Source organism: Xenopus laevis, chromosome 5L (genome assembly GCF_017654675.1).
Source record: "Xenopus laevis strain J_2021 chromosome 5L, Xenopus_laevis_v10.1, whole genome shotgun sequence".
Taxonomy (NCBI): domain Eukaryota; kingdom Metazoa; phylum Chordata; class Amphibia; order Anura; family Pipidae; genus Xenopus; species Xenopus laevis.
Genome location: NC_054379.1, coordinates 15,425,262 through 15,445,689, shown reverse-complemented (window position 1 = coordinate 15,445,689; position 20,428 = coordinate 15,425,262). Strand labels below are relative to the sequence as shown.

The window sequence follows — 20,428 nt, the reverse complement described above, 5'->3', positions numbered from 1 at the left end:
ATAGGCACAAGCAGCCTCACGTGTGTGTATATTGTATAGCTCCGACTTATGCTGTGGTGCAGATTTATTAGGGCTCATGATGAGCTGTCGGGACGTTCTATTTGTCCGTTTATACCGCTGTCTATAGACTTGTCCAACTGAAAATACGAATAGTAATAAAGTGTTCTGGTAACACAAAAGGTGTCATTTGTGGTTACAGTGGCCTTTAAGTGACACTGCTAATAATGGGGGAGGGGGTGTAGTGACGGGTAAGGGGGGGGGGTCAGACAAGAGGTGTGCGGAATATCAAGTTAAAATACATTTTTCTTATGGCTGCTACTTATTGCACAGTCCTGGCCTATCAGAAAGGATTTTATCTGTTGTCTCAGGGGAACACATGGGGTTAAAGGATAAGTAAACTTGATTAGGGTAAGCAGTTTTGTCATTTCCAGTCATTATTTATTTTCTTTTAAAGGAGAACTAAACCCTAAAAATGAATAGGGCTAAAACTATCATTTTATATACTGAACTTATTGCACGAGGCTAAAGTTTGAGCTTGTCAATAGCAGCAATGATCCAGGACTTCAAACTTGTCACAGGGGGTCACCATCTTGGAAAGTGTCTGTGACACTCACATGCTCAGTGGGCTCTGATTGGCTGTTGAGAAGCTAAGCTTAGGGCTCGTCACTAATTATCCAGCAGAAAATGAGCTTCCCTGGCTGTAATATAAGCTGATGCTACAGGTTTGCTGATTATTAAATTCTGATGCTAATTGCACTGGTTTCTGTGCTGCCATGTAGTAATTATCTGTATTAATTACTAATCAGCCTTATATTGTGACATTTCTATTCTATGTGTACTGTATATTGTGAGTGGGTCCCTAAGCTCAGTAAGTGACAGCAGCACAGAGCATGTGCAGTGAATCAGCAGAAAAGAAGATGGGGAGCTACTGGGGCATCTTTACTTTACTGCTAAAGGGCTGTGGTTGCCTTGGGCTGGTACAGAAGCACAAAACATAATGTACAACATTTCTAGCTACTTCTTTAGTTAGGCTTTCCTTGTCCTTTAAAGGGGTGATTGCTGAACTTACAAACTGGAGAGCTGCTGAATAAAAAGCTAAATAACTCAAAAACCATAAATAATAAAAAATGAAAACCATTTGCAAGTTATGTTAGAATATCACTCGCCACATCATACTAAAAGTTAATTTAAAGGTCAACAACCCCTTAAATGTCTAAGAATCACTTGCCCTATTGAAATGAGCTGAGGCCAAGCTCTAGCTGCCTGACAAACTCTATTGTGATCAGTGTATTTCATGCCGTTATATTTATTGCATAATTCAATGGGAAAAATATAGGCGGCGAGTACATTTCCACTGTTCAAAATTGCCAGTTTTTTCCCCACTGGGGGGTGGCTGTTTTTTTATATGGCAGTTGCTGCTTTTTATGCCATTATTTACACTGAACACTGAAGTAATACAAACAGCTTGATAAATAACGGCACTTTTTCTCATAGTGACTCCCGGTGATCAGATGGTGAAGTGTTTGGTTGGTGTTTTTTTGTTTTTTTTACACAGCCTGATAAATAGGCGCCTTATAGGGTTTGGAATCCGTTCAGCAGAAAACAAAGGATTCCTAAATCTCCTCTGATTCCAAAAGGAAAGGGAGCACTGCTGGGAGTTGCACTAATCTGGCACCCGAGAATCTGTGTAACTTATACAACCAGGTGCAACAGTTGCAGTGAGTGGGAAGAAGTCTGCAGCTCATGAACCTGCTTCATACGTGTCAGTGTGTGGCCTTCACCATAGCCCATATACTGAGCAATCTCTCCATCTCATAGTGTTGGGCACCAGCACACGGGGGTCACACACAAAACCCACAGCCAGGGCTGCCATCAGGGGGTACAAGTGTACGGGGTCTGGGCCTGAAGGGGGGCTCGGCTGTGCTGAACTTTTCTAAAGAGCTGGGCCCCCCTTGACAGCGCCGCCTCCTTCTGAAGTCCTGAATGCGGAAGTGCTGAAAAGCTCAAGTGGTGAAAAGACCTGAAGTCGCTAAAGGAGGCGAAGTTGAAGTCCTGAAGCCGCGAGTTCAATTCCTCTGAACACCAATTTGTGTTTTTTAATCCCCTGGCCACCAATTTATTATTTCAATATTCTATAGGCCCCTGCTACCAATGTTTTTGTTTAAAAAAAAGAATTGGGGGCCCCAAAGAATATTTTTTAACTTGTAAGGGGGACCCTGGCGCAATGTTTTTTTTTTAAAAAAATATCCTTTGGGGCCCCAATTTTTTATTTTTTTTTACTTGTAAGGGGGGCCCTGGCGCCAATGATTTAAAAAAAACAAACTTATGGGGGGCCCTGGCACCAATGTTTTTTTTTGTTTAACTTATAGGGGGGGCCCTGGTCCCCAATAGCTTTTTATAACTAGTGTATGTGTGTGGGCGGGTTACCTTTTTAAGCGCTAATGTCTGTGTGGTCTTTTAACTGTGATGTGGAGTGGGTGGGGCTTGGGGGCCCGTCCCATAATTTCTAACAGCGGCCCTGCCCACAGCCCAGATGTACTCAATACAGATATGGGGCTGCTGTATCCTATAACTGTAGCTCATTTGCTTTAAAAACACTACAAAGTCAGTTAGTAATAAGTTTACACTCCTGGTGGGATTGTAATTACGTGTAATACATCCGTATCCAACACACAATCCAGATATTTACTGTATAAATATAAAATAATACATAGGGCCACGCTGGAGGTATATGGGCTCTATACTGAGAATTCCTCAGCCTCATTGTTGTGACTTCAGGGAACTTTCTGCTACAATCCCGCGCCAGTTGCACCACAATAAATTCCCTTGATGAAAAAAGTCTGTACAGAACATTATTGATATTTATTGAAAGGCCTTTATGTTTCTGCCGATCGTTGGACGCCGTTCCCTTCATTCCAGTCCAAAGTATAAAATCTAAATAGAATATCCCTTCAGTGAGAACATTTCCCCAAACCTTTTGTACAGAAGAAGGAGAGTCAGTCTTTGAAATTCTGACAGTTTTGCCTCTACGGAGTCGATTTTCCGGCGATGGCTTCCAGACAGCGGGCACAAGGCGCTAGGGATGAGGCAGTTGTGAACTTTCTGCAGCGCGGACATCGCTCCTTCTTGCTGGGCTCAACCACCACTTTATAAGACTCTTCCTGACAGATGTCGCCGTCTGGTTAAAGAAACAGCACAGATAATGGAGCAGATTGCATAGGAACGCTGCCCTCGTGTGGCCACTCAAGGGGTTACTCCCATGTGATCAGACCAAGTACCAATGGTAACTGCCCTCATACAACATCTTGGCCTATAGGTGGCCATACACGGGCCGAGAAAAGCTGCTGACTTATTGGCCAATATATGGGGCCCTCCGATGGGCTTCCAAGATCATCATCTGGCTGAAAGTTGATGCAAAAGCAAATTTCCTGTTGGATCAAGGACCACACTGATACGCTCCTCATGCCTGGCCTTGTGATGTGATCGTTGGGCCCTAGAGCTCACAATCGGGCCCTAGAGCTCACAATCGGATCAGCCTGATATCATTTGATCAAAGTGGGAATACTGGGGCAAGAGCCGCTCGTTTGGAAAACACTCCAAATGAAAGGATCAGCCTATGTACAGCCACCTGAAAGGATAAGTAAACCTCAAAAATAAGTGAAAGTACAATTGATGAGGGGGGCTATTCTATACACTTCTGCAATGTACATTCATTATTTATTTATTTTAAATTCCAAGATATTAAAAAGGGATTCTGTCATGGGGAAAAAAAACTTCAAAACACTCCAGCAGAATTCTGCATTAAAATCCATTTTTTTTTTTAAAAGAGCAGATTTTTTTATATTTAATTTTGAAATCTGACATGGGGCTAGACATATTGTCTCATATTGTTTCCCAGCTGCCCCAGTCATGTGACTTGATAAACTTCAGTCACTCTTTACTGCTGTACTGAAAGTTGGATTAATATCACCCCCTCCCCCAGCAGCCAAACAAAAGAACAATGGGAAGGTAACCAGATAGCAGCTCCCTAACACAAGATAACAGCTGCCTGGTAGATCTAAGAACAACACTCAATAGTAAAATCCAGGTCCCACTGAGACACATTCAGTTACATTGAGTAGGAGAAACAACAGCCTGCCAGAAAGCAGTTCCATCCTAAAGTGCTGGCTCTTTCTGAAATCACATGACCAGGCAAAATGACCTGAGATGCACCTACACACCAATATTACAACTAAAACAAATACACTTGCTGGTTCAGGAATGATATTTTATATTGTAGAGTGAATTGTTTGCAGTGTAAACAGTGTCATTTAGAAATAAAAAGGACACCATAAAGATCATGACAGAATCCCTTTAAGCAAGGGATACATGTGATGTTAATATGAATGAATTTTGTTATAACAGCGCCACCTGCTGGTCATTTTCCCACCAGTCTGACCTCCAAGTAGTCAAGGAAATTTTCAGGCGAAAGAAATAGGCTGCTCTGATGTTCTTCTGCTTAGGAATAAAACTGGAAACGTTTCTCAAATCTTTCCTAAGCAGAAGAACATCAGAGCAGCCTCTTTCTTTCTCCTGACAACTTCCTTGACTACTTGGTGGTCAGACTGGTGGGAAAATGACCAGCAGGTGGCGCTGTTATAACAAAATTCATTCATATTAACATTACATGTGTCCCTTGGTATCATGGAATTAAAAAAAAAATATGTCAGTTGCAAGAGCTTAAAAACGCCCCCTCATCAATTTTACATTAATTTATTTTAAAGGTTTACTTATCCTTTAAGCCTAATTGAATAAGAGAATTGAGAGCAGCAGACAGAGAGAGCAGGACAAGGAAACTTTGCCTTTAATTATGGACATATCCAGAAACAACCAAAATCAGATCCTTTATATTGGAGAAATAACAGACACCTGACTGCTCAGCAAGATATTATTTATATATATATTTTACCTTTCTCACAGAATTCCACACTGGAAGCCTGACAGATTCACTGTAAATAATGTGATGTTTCCTAGTGAGTGGAATGTATAAGTCTAGTGACACCGAGGGGGGTTTTCCAGTGGCTCTATATCACTGGCTCTATATCACTGGCTCTATATCACTGGCTCTATATCACTGGCTCTATATCACTGGCTCTATATCACTGGCTCTATATCACTGGCTCTATATCACTACTGACTTTGCAGTTTCCGTGTCTTTATGTCAATAGTCGTGTCCCTGAAGATGAAGAGAAAACGACGGCTTATTATCTGTTCTTACCTTCTAAGTTGATAAGGAACGAGCCCTTCATAACAGAAGCTTCTGGCGACAGATCCAGGGGTAACTCACTCATGAGACTGGTCTGGGAGCACATCAGTATCTCATTCAGCTGAGATTTACTAGAGCTGGAGTCTTCCTGTAGTGTCTGACACAAATACACCATAATAATCATTACCATGGTCACCACTTCATCTGCTTTTAATATTATGGTTTAACTTTACATTAATACACTGATCTATATGATCTTATTCATCAGCATTTACACCCGCCCCCTGGATACAGACCTTTACACCCGCGCCCTGGGTACAGACATTTACACCCGCGCCCTGGGTACAGACATTTACACCCGCCCCCTGGGTACAGACATTTACACCCGCCCCCCTGGGTACAGACATTTTACACCCGCCCCCCTGGGTACAGACATTTACACCCGCCCCCTGGGTACAGACATTTACACCCGCCCCCCTGGGTACAGACATTTACACCCGCCCCCCTGGGTACAGACATTTAAACCCGTCCCCTGGGTACAGACATTTAAACCCATCCCCTGGGTACAGACATTTACACCCGCCCCCCTGGGTACAGACATTTAAACCCGCCCCCCTGGGTACAGACATTTACACCCGCCCCCTGGGTACAGACATTTACACCCGCCCCCTGGGTACAGACATTTACACCCGCCCCCCTGGGTACAGATATTTATAACCTGGTAAGTTTGTCACATTTTGCCATGTCTAATACTGGCCTGGGAGGGGCATATCTGTGAGGGGGAGGGATAATGATGCAAATTGGGCAGGTGGGGGTGGATGAAAGCCTCAGACTCAGGACTAGTCTCTAGTTATTACAAATTTACTGCTCTCCGGGGTACAGGCCTTCCCATCCATTCCCATTTATTGCTTGATAAAGGGAAACTATTCCTGAAACGTGGTGTGTTTACAATAAAATATCAATTGCAGTTGAATCTGCTACTGGGTCTTCCTCCTCCTCATCACGAGTGCAGTTCTGCTCCTATTAGACCCCTGGGATGTGTACGACACATAAAGTTCACAAGCAGGAGACCGGAATGGAAACCAAACAAATGTTCTCCAAGATCCCGTCATGGAACAGTAACACAGATTCAGGTGTTTATCAAATAAATATGTTTAGTGTTACTTTCTTTACACAAATAGGGACGTCATTTGTCAGCGAGAGGTTTAGGAAGGAGAACGTATGTAAGAGACTGTGTGGAGTTACTCACCTCCATTAACTCAAACAACAGGCCGGGATCGATGACGATGGTGACTTCATACTCTGCCGCATTTTTGCCTGGAATTGATCCAAGGAATATATCTCTGATAGAGCAGGCTGCTTCTATAGCTTCTACTAGGCCCAACTTCTTCCACACCGTGTTAGACTTGATCCAACCCGTACGGAACACACACTCCGACTCTTTTGGAACAATAAAAACAGTCTCAATACTTACACCATATTCACTTCTGAACTAGTGTACGGACTATACATTATCCCTTATAATACATGAGTGATACTCAGAGTTCCCTGTATAACTCAGCCTGCAGCCTTGTGTCTTTATATGGTCACAGAACACCTCAGTGACTTCTAATATCCTTATCATTTACAGTAGGGGGTACATTATCCCTTATAATACATGAATGATGCTCAGAGTTCCCTGTATAACTCAGCCTGCAGCCTTGTGCCTTTATATGGTCACAGTGACTTCTAATATCCTCATCATTTACAGTAGGGGGTACATTATCCCTTATAATACATGAGTGATACTCAGAGTTCCCTGTATAACTCAGTCTGCAGCCTTGTGCCTTTATATGGTCACAGAACCCCTCAGTGACTTCTAATATCCTTTTCATTTACAGTAGGGGGTACATTATCCCTTATAATACATGAGTGATACTCAGAGTTCCCTGTATAACTCAGCCTGCAGCCTTGTGCCTTTATATGGTCACAGAACAACCCCTCAGTGACTTCTAATATCCTTATCATTTACAGTAGGGGGTACATTATCCCTTATAATACATGAGTGATACTCAGAGTTCCCTGTATAACTCAGCCTGCAGCCTTGTGCCTTTATATGGTCACAGAACCCCTCAGTGACTTCTAATATCCTTATCATTTACAGTAGGGGGTACATTATCCCTTATAATACATGAGTGATACTCAGAGTTCCCTGTATAACTCAGCCTGCAGCCTTGTGCCTTTATATGGTCACAGAACCCCTCAGTGACTTCTAATATCCTTATCATTTACAGTAGGGGGTACATTATCCCTATAATACATGAGTGATACTCAGAGTTCCCTGTATAACTCAGCCTGCAGCCTTGTGCCTTTATATGGTCACAGAACCCCTCAGTGACTTCTAATATCCTTATCATTTACAGTAGGGGGTACATTATCCCTTATAATACATGAGTGATACTCAGAGTTCCCTGTATAACTCAGCCTGCAGCCTTGTGCCTTTATATGGTCACAGAACCCCTCAGTGACTTCTAATATCCTTATCATTTACAGTAGGGGGTACATTATCCCTTATAATACATGAGTGATACTCAGATCCCTGTATAACTGGTGCGTGTATATTGTTCCCCACTGTATGATGTACAGCCCAGCTCCATGTTGAGCAGTTTCCATACCTTTTCTATAGGGCAGGTACTGGAACACTTCCTCTGCCAAATGGGGCAGAATTGGAGCAAATGAGCGAACCACAACATCCAGAGCTTCCGCTAACACGGTCTGGCAGGATCTACGTTTGGGATCAGTCTCTTCATTACAATAAAGCCTGTGAGACAAATTGAAAGCAAATACATAAAAGAGAGTTAATGAGGAAAGGATCCTGCAACCTGAACTACACCTATCAGCAGTCTCTGGCTGGACATGCAATACAATGGAGTTCCCGGCATTATAGCCTGAAAATGACACACCGACTGTCAGTAACAGATTCATGTACAATAGGGTGGCACCAACTTAGCAAAAGGGTGTGAAAGGGATTCTGTCAATTTTTATGGTGTCATTTTTATTTCTAAATTACACTGTTTACACTGCAAATAATTCAATATATATTATATATTTTATACATTATATATTATATATATTCAATTTTATATTATACAATATAAAATTTCATTCCTGAACCAGCAAGTGTATTTTTTATTTGTAATATTGGTGTGTAGGTGCATCTCAGGTCATTTTGCCTGGTCATGTGATTTCAGAAAGAGCCAGCACTTTAGGATGGAACTGCTTTCTGGCAGGCTGTTGTTTCTCCTACTCAATGTAACTGAATGTGTCTCAGTGGGACCTGGATTTTACTATTGAGTGCTGATCTTAGATCTACCAGGCAGCTGTTATCTTGTGTTAGGGAGCTGCTATCTGGTTACCTTCCCATTGTTCTGTTGTTAGGCTGCTGGGGGGGGGGAAGGGAGGGGTGATAAGTTTATCAGAGCACAAGTCACATGACTGGGGCTAGCTTTAAAACCGACAATATGTCAAGCCCCATGTCAGATTTCAGAATTAAATATAAAAAAAACAGTTTGCTCTTTTGAAAAACAGATTTGAGTGCAGAAGTCTGCTGGAGCAGCACTATTAACTGATGTGTTTTGAAGGGGAAAAAAACACATTTCCCATGACAGTATCTCTTTAAGTAAAGCACTGACTGCAGCACATCATGGGTTAATAGGGCACCCAACTTGCAGCCACTGATACAGGAGACTGTATTTTTGTATTGGTTTACGTTCAGTTTTTGTATTGTTCCCCCGACTAATCTATAAAGACACTGTGTATAGAGATGAATACAATACCTGTCCTTTATTATGCTGAAGTAAAAGCTCGACAAATCCCGTGTGACCAGGGCCTCCAGCAAGCGAACCACCTTCCCAAATTCATAGCCCTTGTAAGCGTCTGTAACCTAATGAAAAGACAACATGAATTCCTGCACTCTCACTGAATAAGGTGCCCTCTTTCTGTCTGTCCATATGTACTCACATACACTCTCTTTTCTACTAACTGCGCCCCCTGGAGGATCTCCTTTCAGCTGATTAATTAGTACATCCCATAATCTCCTGGACAGTTATTTTAACATGGTTATGGGACTCCCAGTATCTACTGTCCTAGTGTTATTAAGTGAATAAAGTTCACCCTCTTGTAAAATATAAGGATATTGTAAGTCACAGAGGAGTTCCATGACCATATAAAAGTAATAGGCTGAAGGCCGAGTGTTTTTATACTCTTTGCTGATGTCTAATATCCTCATATTTTGCAATAGTGGGTACTTTATTTTTATAATACACAAGTTTCAGTGAGTCATGTGACAGAAATGACATCATTATAACCGATGACATCACCAAGGACCGTTTATAAAGATATAATTAACAGAATATTCATGGCTCTTGTGTATTATATAGTGAATAAAGTACCCCCTCTTGTAAAATATAAGGATATTATAAGTTACCAAGGAGTTTCATGACCATATAAAAACACGAGGCCGAAGGCTGAGTGCTTTTATACAGGTCATGGAACTCCGAGGTAACTTCTAATATCCTCATATTTTGCAACTGGGGGTACTTTATTTATTATAATACACAAGTTTTAGTGAGTCATGTGACAGAAATGACATCAGAACTCACCGTTTATAACTGATGACATCAGAACTCACCGTTTATAAGGATATAATTTACAAGATATTCATGGCTTGTGTGTATTATATATACACACACACACACACACGGCCGCCATTAGAAACCACGGGGCCCCATACAAATAATTTCCAGGGGCCCGCTCACCCCAGCCCTGCCTCAGATCCCGCCCACTAAACAGTTAAAAGACCACAGAGGCACCAGCGCTAAAAATGGTATCCCCCCCCCACACACACACAAGTTATAAAAAGCCATTGATGGTCAGGGCCCCCTTATAAGTTAAAAAATAAACAATCCAGTTTCACATTCAGCATTTATATCCGGTGTTACTGGGTTTATATGAGATAATCAACCCGGACGGAAAGTTACACAGGGGTTTTGACAGGGTCTCCCATAAAAGGTTTTTTAAAAAATTGGTGGTCAGGGCCCCCTTAAGTTAATTAAAATAATTGATGAACAGGGCCCCCCTATAAGTTGGAAAAAAAAAACTGGCGCCAGGGCCCCCATAAAAGATTTTTTTTAAAAAAACATTGGTGCCAGGGCCCCCCATAAAAGTTAAAAAAATGGAGCCCCAGAGAATACTTTTTAAAAAAAACATTGGTGGCAGGGGCCTATAGAATATGAAAACAATACATTGGTGGCCAGGGGTTTAAAAAAACAATAAAAAAAAACACAAATTGGTGTTCAGAGGAATTGAACTCGTGTCTTCAGCACTTCAATTTCGCCTCCTGTCGTGACTTCGGATCTTTTCACCGCTTCAGGACTTCAATTTCAGCTGTGTTTGTGTCTTTGGGCCTTTTCGCTGGTTTAGGACTTCAATTTCGGCTGTTTTTGTGACTTTGGGTCTTTTGATCGATTCGGCACTTCCGCATTTCGGCTGTTCAGTACTTCAGAAGGAGACGGCACGGCTATGGCGCTATCAAGGGGGGCCCAGCTCTTGGTCCTTTTACTTATATATATACATACACACACACACCAGTGTAAGTACTGCCGTACAATGCCTGTGCTTAATCAGAGAGGAGAAAGCTGAACGTGTGCACTTACCTTGCTGGCGTAATCTTGGAGGACATGAAGCATGTACTGGTCTATCAAATACATCTCACTGCTGGCCACCGAGTCCGTCTCTGGAGTGAAACCCGATAGATTTCCCAACATGAAGCGCAGAGTGTTCCGCAACTGAAACACGGAACACAAAAATCAGTTGCAAGCCCCTCCCCTTCAGCTGAGAGTGAGTTCCTGCTGGGAAAATGTATTAATTGCATGGCTCTTGCCTTTATAAATTGCTTTATGATAAGGTCTGTTCTATAAACAGAGAAATGCAGTCGTTCAAACCATCCACCAATGGCAATACACCAATACGCAAGTGCCATCACGGATGTTCAACCTGCAGCTGCCAGTCAAAGGCCTCTCTCTCCTTCCACAAAACCCCCTCACCACAAGCAAGTTGGGTCACTGGACTGAGAGCTGATCACTATGCTGATGGCTCCACAGCACTTAGTATAATATAGTAAATGATCTACCCCCAATAGTAAAATATAAGGAAGGATATTATAAGTCACAGAGGAGTTCCATGACCATATAAAAGCACGAGGCTGAAGACAGAGTGCTTTTATACTCTGAGGTAACTTCTAATATCCTTATATATTGCAACAAGGGGTACTTTATTATAACACACGAGTTTCATTGAGTCATGTGACAGAATTGACATCACTAAGCTCCGATTATAACCGATGACATCATTAAGCACCGTTTATAAGGATATAAATTACAGGGTATTCATGGCTCTTGTGTATTATATAGTGAATAAAGTACCCCCTCTTGTAAAATATAAGGATATTATAAGTTACCGAGGAGTTTCAGGACCATATAAAAGTAAGAGGCCGAAGGCTGAGTGTTTTTATACAGGTCATGGAACTCCGAGGTAACTTCTAATATCCTCATATTTTGCACAATTTATTTAATTTATTTATTATAATACACAAATTTAAGTGAGTCATGTGACAGAAATGACATCAGATCTCACCGTTTATAACTGATGACATCAGAACTCACCGTTTATAAGGATATATTTTACAGGATATTCATGGCTTTTGTGTATTATAAGGCATTATTTAGCCCCTGATAAAAAGAAAGAGTGAGGATGCTGGAAGATACCGTATATTGAGCGGCTTTGTGCTGGGGATAATAGGAACCTGCCTGAGCTGATCACGGATTACTCACCTTGTTGATATCATCCCGTGCGGAGTTCAGTACGGCTGGACCAATCAGCACTTCAGTGAAGACGTTTGACTCTGCCACCCACCAGCGCAACACATCAGCACCGTAGGCGGGTTCTTTAACTTTGTCCTAATGGAGACACAAAGCAAGTGGTACGGCCGGTGGCTCAGATATAAATATGGTCCTTTTACTCTGTCCTATATACTATAACCTGTTCTAGATCACCAAGGAATGGCACAATCTACTGGGCCAGCTTTCAAATGGGGGTCACTGACCCGATCTAACAAACAAATGTTCCGTAAGGCGACAAATTTATTACTACTTTTTATTACTCACCTTTCTATTCATACTCCAGTCTCTTATTCAACTCAATGCATGGTTGCTAGGGTCGTTTGCAACCCAGCAACCAGATTTGCTGAAACTGCAAATTAAAGAGCTGCTGAATTAAAAGCTACATAACTCAAAAACCACAAATAATAAAAAATAAAAACCAATTGCAAATGGTCTCAGAATATCACTCCCTACATCATACTAATAGTTAATTTAAAGATTAACAACTCCTTTAATTTCTCCCATTTATCAGTGGTTAGTATTATTTTTTTCTGAAACAAGAAGAATGAATTTGCACATGGCTTCCATAGACGTCTGCGGTAACACAACTCAAGGAAACTAATGATAAAAAGGCAAGAAACAGAATCAGAATTTTTCACTGATGAGAAGAATCAAGAACGTTCCAATCAAACTGATGGTCTATAGACAGATGAACCCTTAAAGGGGTTGTTCACATTTGAGTTAACTTTTAGTATATGATATAGAGAGTGATATTCTGAGACAATTTGCAATTGGTTTTCATTTTTATTATTTCAGTTTTTTTTTTAGTTATTTAGCTTTTTATTCAGCGGCTCTCCAGTTTGCAGTTTCAGCAATCTGGTTGCTAGGATCCAAATTACCCTAGCAACTATGCATTGATTTGGATAAGGAATTGGATTAAGACTAGTAGAGGCCCCCGAATAGATAGAGGAGTAATAAAAAGTAGCAATAACAATAAATGAATAGCTTTACAGAGCATTTGTGTTTAGATGGGGTCAATGACCCCCATTTGAAAGCTTGTAGCTATGGTAGAGTCCTGCAGTGGGTTGGGTACCTGCGGGTTACCTGCAAAAAAAAGTGGGCACCCTGCGGAATGAGGGGAGGATTTTCAGGTGCGGGTATACCCGCGGGTCGGGTTGCGGGTCTCATCTAAATTTCTTATCTTATGTAATATTGTCTATATTTTACTCCCTTTAAAGTTTTACAAAACTTGTTTCTGTCCCACCCACTTTTGATGACATCACTTCCGGTTTGCAGCACCATCACTTCCTGTTTGATGGTGGTCAGCGGGTTGCGGATTACGCAGTTGGGGGTCCGGTTCGGGTAGCGGATCAAAGTGGGTAAATATGTGGGTTGTGGTTCGGGTCGTGGGCTGCAGGTTCGGGGCGGGTCTTAGAAATTGGTTCCGCACAGGACTAAAGCCTATGGAACCATGAGTTTGAAACCCATAGAGAAAACTTGCTCAGGGTGTGGCCAGATTGCATGATATCCTGTCCTAGTACAAACACATTAGCGTTCCTGAAAGGGGCAGCCTTTCTTTAGTTCTACCCCATGCACCCCACTATCATAATTATGCCTCTTACTAGGTTACACTTTGCTCTCAACTCCATACACAGGAGATACTCACTTGTCCTCCATTAATAACAACATCGGGGTCCACTACGTTCCCTACTGATTTAGACATTTTCTCCCCTTTTTCACTCAGGGTGAAGCCATGGACAATGATATTCCTGCAAGAACAAAAAAAACATCTTTACAAAACGAATGACCTTGGGCTAAGAGGGGCACACAAAGGGGAGACATTACTGATTACACGGTCGCACAACATGCCACAGGGTTTGTCTATAAGTGATCATCTCAGACACTCTAAGGGGATAAGGGGAACCAGGGCAGGTGACATGTGGACACCTCAATTTAGTGTTCCCCCACAGGCAGAGCATTTTCTAGGTCTTCCCATGAGAAGCAGAACAGACTCATTCAGATGTTCGATGCCTTGTTTCTTCTAGCGTTATACAACAAATCACGCCAGGCCTAAGCCTCTGCCTACTTAAAAACCAACACAACTGACATGTCAGTGCTTTCAGTTTGATGCTCTTGCTCGGTCATGAGCAGGGCCGGAACTAGAGGTAGACAGAAGAGTCACCAGCCCAGGGCAGCTGTCCAAGGGTCTTCTGCCTACTCCTAGTCTGGATTTAATCCCTCGGCTACTCTTGCATCCCTCTTCTGTCACTCCCCCCTTCATTGCACTCCCTCCCCTCCCCTTTATTGCCCTGCCTCCCCTTTGTTGTCTGCCCTCCCCTTTGGTTGGCTCAGCCTGGCCCTGGTCGTGAGCTGGGTGTTACTTACCTGTATGGGGCTTTATTCCTGGTGGCCACACTGGTGAGCAGCGATGACTGGAACCAACCTCCCAGCTGGTCTTTCCCCTCCATATAGACATCTGCTCTCTGCTCTCCATCTGTGGAACAACAGCAGAACAGTGGTCTTACACACAATGAGGATCTTTGTCCCTCCCATGACCTAGTGCAAAGTGACTAAGTTGAAACTAAAGCTGGCCATACATACAGATGTCTGCTCGTTTGCGAGGTCATCATATGAGCGGATCTCTACCTGATATAGGTGAGTGATATTGGGCTGACCCAATCATGGGCCCTAGGGCCCACCAATCAGATCACAAAGAGGAGAATACAGGTGTTCGGACTGAAGACGGCATCAACAAACCGATGCAGTCCTCTATCCAACTGGATTTTTAAACCCACCTGACTTTCGGCCAGATATTGATCACGGAAGCCCATCTGAGGGTCCCATATACTGCCCAATAAGCTGCCGACTTAATAGCAGCTCATATATGGGGGCCTAACGTTGCTGTACATACACAGCCTACTATGGAGACTTGTGCTGAGCGGATCATAAGACCAACCCTGAACAGCCAAAAATCAGTGGTAACACTGGGTCTAAACTGCTGATCAGTGACAACTCCCCACTGCACAATCATTTTAGGGACCCCTAAACAAAACCTATATTTCCTTATAGCAACGCCATTCATTGCCCTTCCTGCAGTTGCAGGGTCCACCATCCGCTATAGATTATATTGGTTGTTAATGTGTTAAACAGGTAATGAAGAGAGATGGGTCATTTTGTGGCGAGACAGTGTTGACAAAAACAACCAGTACAAGAGTGTAGGAGTTTTATTCCTTTATTGCTCGGCTATTTCCAGGTTATTGCATCTTGTACAGCCAGTTTGCATTGTGATGTAAGTGGCAAAACAGGTTTGGAGCAATGGACCCTGTCCTGATAAGGAGGCTAATTGGGCGAAAAACACATGACTAAACATTTGTGCAGAGCGATTATACGACATATTATATCATATATGACATATTAAATTACATATTATATGACTCTCCTTATAAAGACATAATGCAAACATTCCTCAAATTGTGGAAATACACTCATACACTGTATAGAAAGGATTGCACAGGGAATAAAGGAGTGGCTCAGGGGTGACATCATAGATTTATGGGTTCCATTCTTGTGTCAGCTCCTTGGCACGGGGCAAGCATTAAAGCTGGTTACATGATAAGTTCTATCCAGTTGGTATCATGACTGGACCTGTAACGAGACACCTATAAACTCACATCACAGCTGACTGGCTGAACAAAGGGAAAACCAGTCTGATGATCAAAATCATATCAATAGGTTCAAGGGTTCCTAATGGAACCATTAAATCCAACCCTTGCATCACTGGATTCCCATTATCTCATTGCATACTCTTAGTTGGTTCAGATGAAGGCAATCAATTGACATTTAAAGATGCCTTCAAAACAATTTCTCCTTGAGGGCTAAAGGCCACAGTCCTGTCAGTAGGACCTCTTCAAAGAGTGGACGCCTTAAGCTTATTCTACATTTCCTTTCAGAAACCTACAATATAGGGTATAGGTCCTTAGAGTCTCTAGCGCATCGGCCCAAAACCTTTGTTACCCAAGAGCCACATTCAAATGGAAAAGAGTTGGGCAGCAACCCAAGCATAAAAAAAACCCCAATAGAGTTTGATCGAATTCAAATTGAATTACATTAGCGTTTTCAGGTGATTTAAATTCATCCGAGTTTAAATAATTAGATTTTATTAATACATTTCGACAAGTCGAAATTTCGAATTTAAGTGAGTTTAAAAAATAAATAAAAATCTCACATGAATTTGAAATTTGATCTTTGATAAATGTGCCTCCCCCTGTTTCCTTATCTATCTTCTCAAAATTTGTCTCGATAAATAAATGTTTCTTCTGGGAAGGTACAACATGGGTTTAGTTTCTGATAAACCTTTAGAAGGGCAGAGCTCTATAAACTGGCGTCAGAGCATTAATGGCCTGTGAGTGTGATAGGGACCTTAGACTGAAAGACCCACTGTGGCAGGGACTGATGGGAATGGGCAGTTCTGATCAGGAGGGGGTATAAATCTCATGTTTGCTCCGTATCTGTGGGTCAGCACTAACATGGCAACAGATAGGGGATGTTGTAAAATATCTATTACCCTGTTAAAAATTAAGCAAACAAGTCGGTGTGTGTGTGTTTGCCTACAAACCATTCTGCTGAAATGACAACTCCTTAATGGCACATTTGTTTTCCATTTGCTTTTTATAGCCTGGATGCACTGCTGGAGCGGGGTTACCAGAGGAGCATTTCCATGGCAGGGCATACAGTACAGTAATCTGGCCTATTTACCAAGTGTCAACTGTATTAATGACATTTAGGGGCAGATTTATCAAGGGTCGGATATGAAAATTCAAATTCTAATTTTCGAATTGTTTTTTTGGTCAAAACTCTTTTGAATTTGAATAAGAATAATCCAAACTTAATTCGAATTTCGAGATTAATCAAACCTTTACCCTGGGAATAATTAGAATTCGACTATTCGCCACCTAAAACCTGCCGAGTTCATGTATACGTCAATGGCAGAGGTCCAGTGATCCATTTCCTGTCATTTAAGGTTTTTTTTTTTTTTGGAGAAAAAAAACTCAATTCGAGTTTTCGGGTCAGTAATATTCGTTCAAGTTTTAGATATTCGATTTTTTTCTTAAATAACTTCCCCATCGAATTTCGAGTAAATTCTAATTTATTAGAGTTAAAAAAATAATTCACATGAATTTGAAATTCAACCTTTATAAATGGGTCTCTAAATATATTAGATGGAAATTACAATGGAAAATATATGCGGGTGCCTATTCCACTTGGCTCAGGGATACAGGTAACACAACATCTAGTTCAACTGTAGGGACATAGAATGGTTCTAGTGATGCATCTTATATATATATATATATATATATAAGATGCATCCCATATATATATATATATATATATATATAAATAAAACCATTTGAAAAACAGTTGGAGTGCTATGTATGTATGTATGTATGTATGTATGTAGGGGGAGGGCCCTGGTGTGTGACGCGCAGCCGTGCCCCGCCCCCCTCCGTACGGCCGCATTTTTAGTGGGGCACGCGCACCCCCTGCTCCCCCGGTAGTTCCGCCACTATATATATATTTATATATATATATACATACACTCTTTCCGATGAGTATCCGCACTCCAAGGCTGTTGCTAATGGCGGGGTGCACGGTAATTGTATGTATATCAATTATCAGCAGACCAGCACTCCCTTTTAAAATGTAATACTTTTTATTGTCATGGTATCAAACCGACGTTTCGGTCCACATTTGGACCTTTTTCAAGGATGATGTATATATATATCGATTTGGGGAATACCGGCACTCACGAAAATTCGGGTCAATCAATGCCTGGGTGCAATACTCACAAATCTGTGTGTCAATATAGTCAATACAAGATGCACTCACAGGTCTTAGGAAAAAGCAAAAAGTCTTTAATGTGGGCACAAAAACTGATGCTATGGCTGTAACACCAGCCTTTCTCAAAGTGAAACAGAAATGCAATATACAGAGCAGGTGCAGGGATTGTGTGATGTATTACTTTTCCATAGGTAGGGTAGTGTAAACGTAAATTACGAATTAGCCAACCCGGAATCTCATATTAAGTGTGAGGTCTAAACCGCCAATTCAAATATACCAATCACAAGTGTTAAATTGTTAATCAAGTGATAAGCAAAACATCAAACGGGAGTCCCCAGAATCCAATGTTCCGTGTAGCGTAACACTATATCTGTGTAATTAAAGCCAGAAAAAACCTTTGCATGTATATATTGTGCGTGTTTATCTGATCAAGGAAAAACAATGTTACTAAAAGAGCACACCGTTGCCAACCCAATTATTGTAACCACTAACGTGACAGCTGCTAATTTGATATATAGGAAGGAAGAAAATAAGTAATATTGCTTACCTTCCAAAACATGAGCCCACGACGTTCCACTGTCAAACCAAATGTCCAAGACATCGTGACCTCGCTCATAATCCAGCGCCTGTGAGCTTCCATCCACCTAGCAACAAACAAAGGTAACCTAAATTAGATTCATCATCTGTGAATTCCAATATAGCACCACCTCCTGGCCTCGTTCTTTAGCTGAACCCACCTGCAACCAATAGGCTGGATGCATTTCCAACACTTTCCTTAAAGGGGCGGTTACCTTTGAATTAACTTTTAGTATGATGTAGAGTGTGATATTATTCTGAGACAATTTGCAATTGGTTGTAATTTTTTATTATTTGTGGTTTATGAGTTATTTAGCTTTTTATTCAGCAGCTATCCTATTTGCAGTTTCATTTATCTGGTTGCTAGGGTCCTAGTTACCCTAGCAACCATGCATTGATTTGAAGAGACTGGAATTTGAATAGGAGAAGCCTGAATAGAAAGATGAGTAATAAAAAGTAGCAATAACAATACATTTGTAGCCTTACAGAGCATTTGTTTTTAGATGGGATCAGTGACCTCTATTTGAAAGCTGTAAAGAGTCAGAAGAAAAAGGCAAATAATTAAAAAAAAAAAAAGAAAAAAATGAAGGCCAATTGAAAAGTTGCTTAGAATTAGCCATTATAATCTACTAAAAGTTATCTTAGAGGTGGATCACCCGTTAAATTACTGGGCTCCTGCTGATAAGTATCTCCCCTTACACAATCGATTGTCCGCACCCTCCCCACAGAAGCACAGACATTACCCAAGTTGCTCAGTATTTCTGTATAAATTAGAAGTGAAACACAGAGAGCGTTAGTGGCCCTTGCCCCTTGGGTTACTCAGGCTCAGGATTTAGCTCAGCGGTTGGGGGTGAAACACAACCCCCAGGAGTCGGACGTCAGGCAGGGAGGGAGGACACATTACGGACAGACAGAAGGCAAAGGAAGGAAACCTTTTGAAGGACGGCTTTGGGAAGTAAATCTTCTAGTGGAAGTGTCCACCACACATCAGTCCCGTGCTGCTCCACCAGACTCATGATATGTGCCATGCTCTGCCTGTGAGAATAAACACACACATATATATATAATATACACAATATACTCTGTACCTATAGTGTCATTTAAATCTGGTACCACAACTATGCTTATAAAAAGGAACTACAGCCATTGTAACAATGCAGAGACAAAGAACCTACTTACATTAAAGGGGTTGTTCACCTTTAAAGAATTAAACACTAAAAATTAATCTGGCTAAAAATGGCGTATTTTATATAGTGAACTTCTTGCAGGAGGCTAAAGTTTCAGCTTGTCAATATGAGCAATGATCCAGGACTTCAAACTTGTCACAGGGGGTCACCATCTTGGAAAGTGTCTGTGACACTCACATGCTCAGTGGGCTCTGATTGGCTGTTGAGAAGCTAAGCTTAGGGCTCGTCACTAATTATCCAGCAGAAAATGAGCTTCCCTGGCTGTAATATAAGCTGATGCTACAGGTTTGCTGATTATTAAATTCTGATGCTAATTGCACTGGTTTCTGTGCTGCCATGTAGTAATTATCTGTATTAATTACTAATCAGCCTTATATTGTGACATTTCTATTCTATGTGTACTGTATATTGTGAGTGGCTCCCTAAGCTCAGTAAGTGACAGCAGCACAGAGCATGTGCAGTGAATCAGCAGAAAAGAAGATGGGGAGCTACTGGGGCATCTTTGGAGACACAGATCTTTACTGCTAAAGGGCTGTGGTTGCCTTGGGCTGGTACCGAAGCACAAAACATCATGTACAACATTTCTAGCTACTTCTTTAGTTAGGCTTTAGTTCTCCTTTAAATAACTGTTAGTATGATGTACAGAGTGATATTCTGAGACAATT

General features: G+C 41.5%; 1 protein-coding gene across 1 annotated transcript in view; it reads right to left on the bottom strand.

The window, feature by feature from the left end:
- Positions 1–2,847: 2,847 nt before the first annotated feature.
- The window catches only part of iars2.L (isoleucyl-tRNA synthetase 2, mitochondrial L homeolog), a 53,198-nt gene continuing 35,617 nt past the window's right edge, over positions 2,848–20,428 (bottom strand). Inside the window, exons 13-23 of the mRNA XM_018262616.2 lie at positions 19,509–19,611; positions 18,548–18,644; positions 14,548–14,656; positions 13,829–13,931; positions 12,115–12,240; positions 10,939–11,070; positions 9,061–9,167; positions 7,900–8,045; positions 6,495–6,685; positions 5,258–5,402; positions 2,848–3,178 (exon numbers count right to left, since the gene is read on the bottom strand). Coding sequence (XP_018118105.1) covers positions 3,027–3,178; positions 5,258–5,402; positions 6,495–6,685; positions 7,900–8,045; positions 9,061–9,167; positions 10,939–11,070; positions 12,115–12,240; positions 13,829–13,931; positions 14,548–14,656; positions 18,548–18,644; positions 19,509–19,611 — 1,411 coding nt within the window. The 3' untranslated portion in view covers positions 2,848–3,026. The remainder of the gene's footprint in view (positions 3,179–5,257; positions 5,403–6,494; positions 6,686–7,899; positions 8,046–9,060; positions 9,168–10,938; positions 11,071–12,114; positions 12,241–13,828; positions 13,932–14,547; positions 14,657–18,547; positions 18,645–19,508; positions 19,612–20,428) is intronic.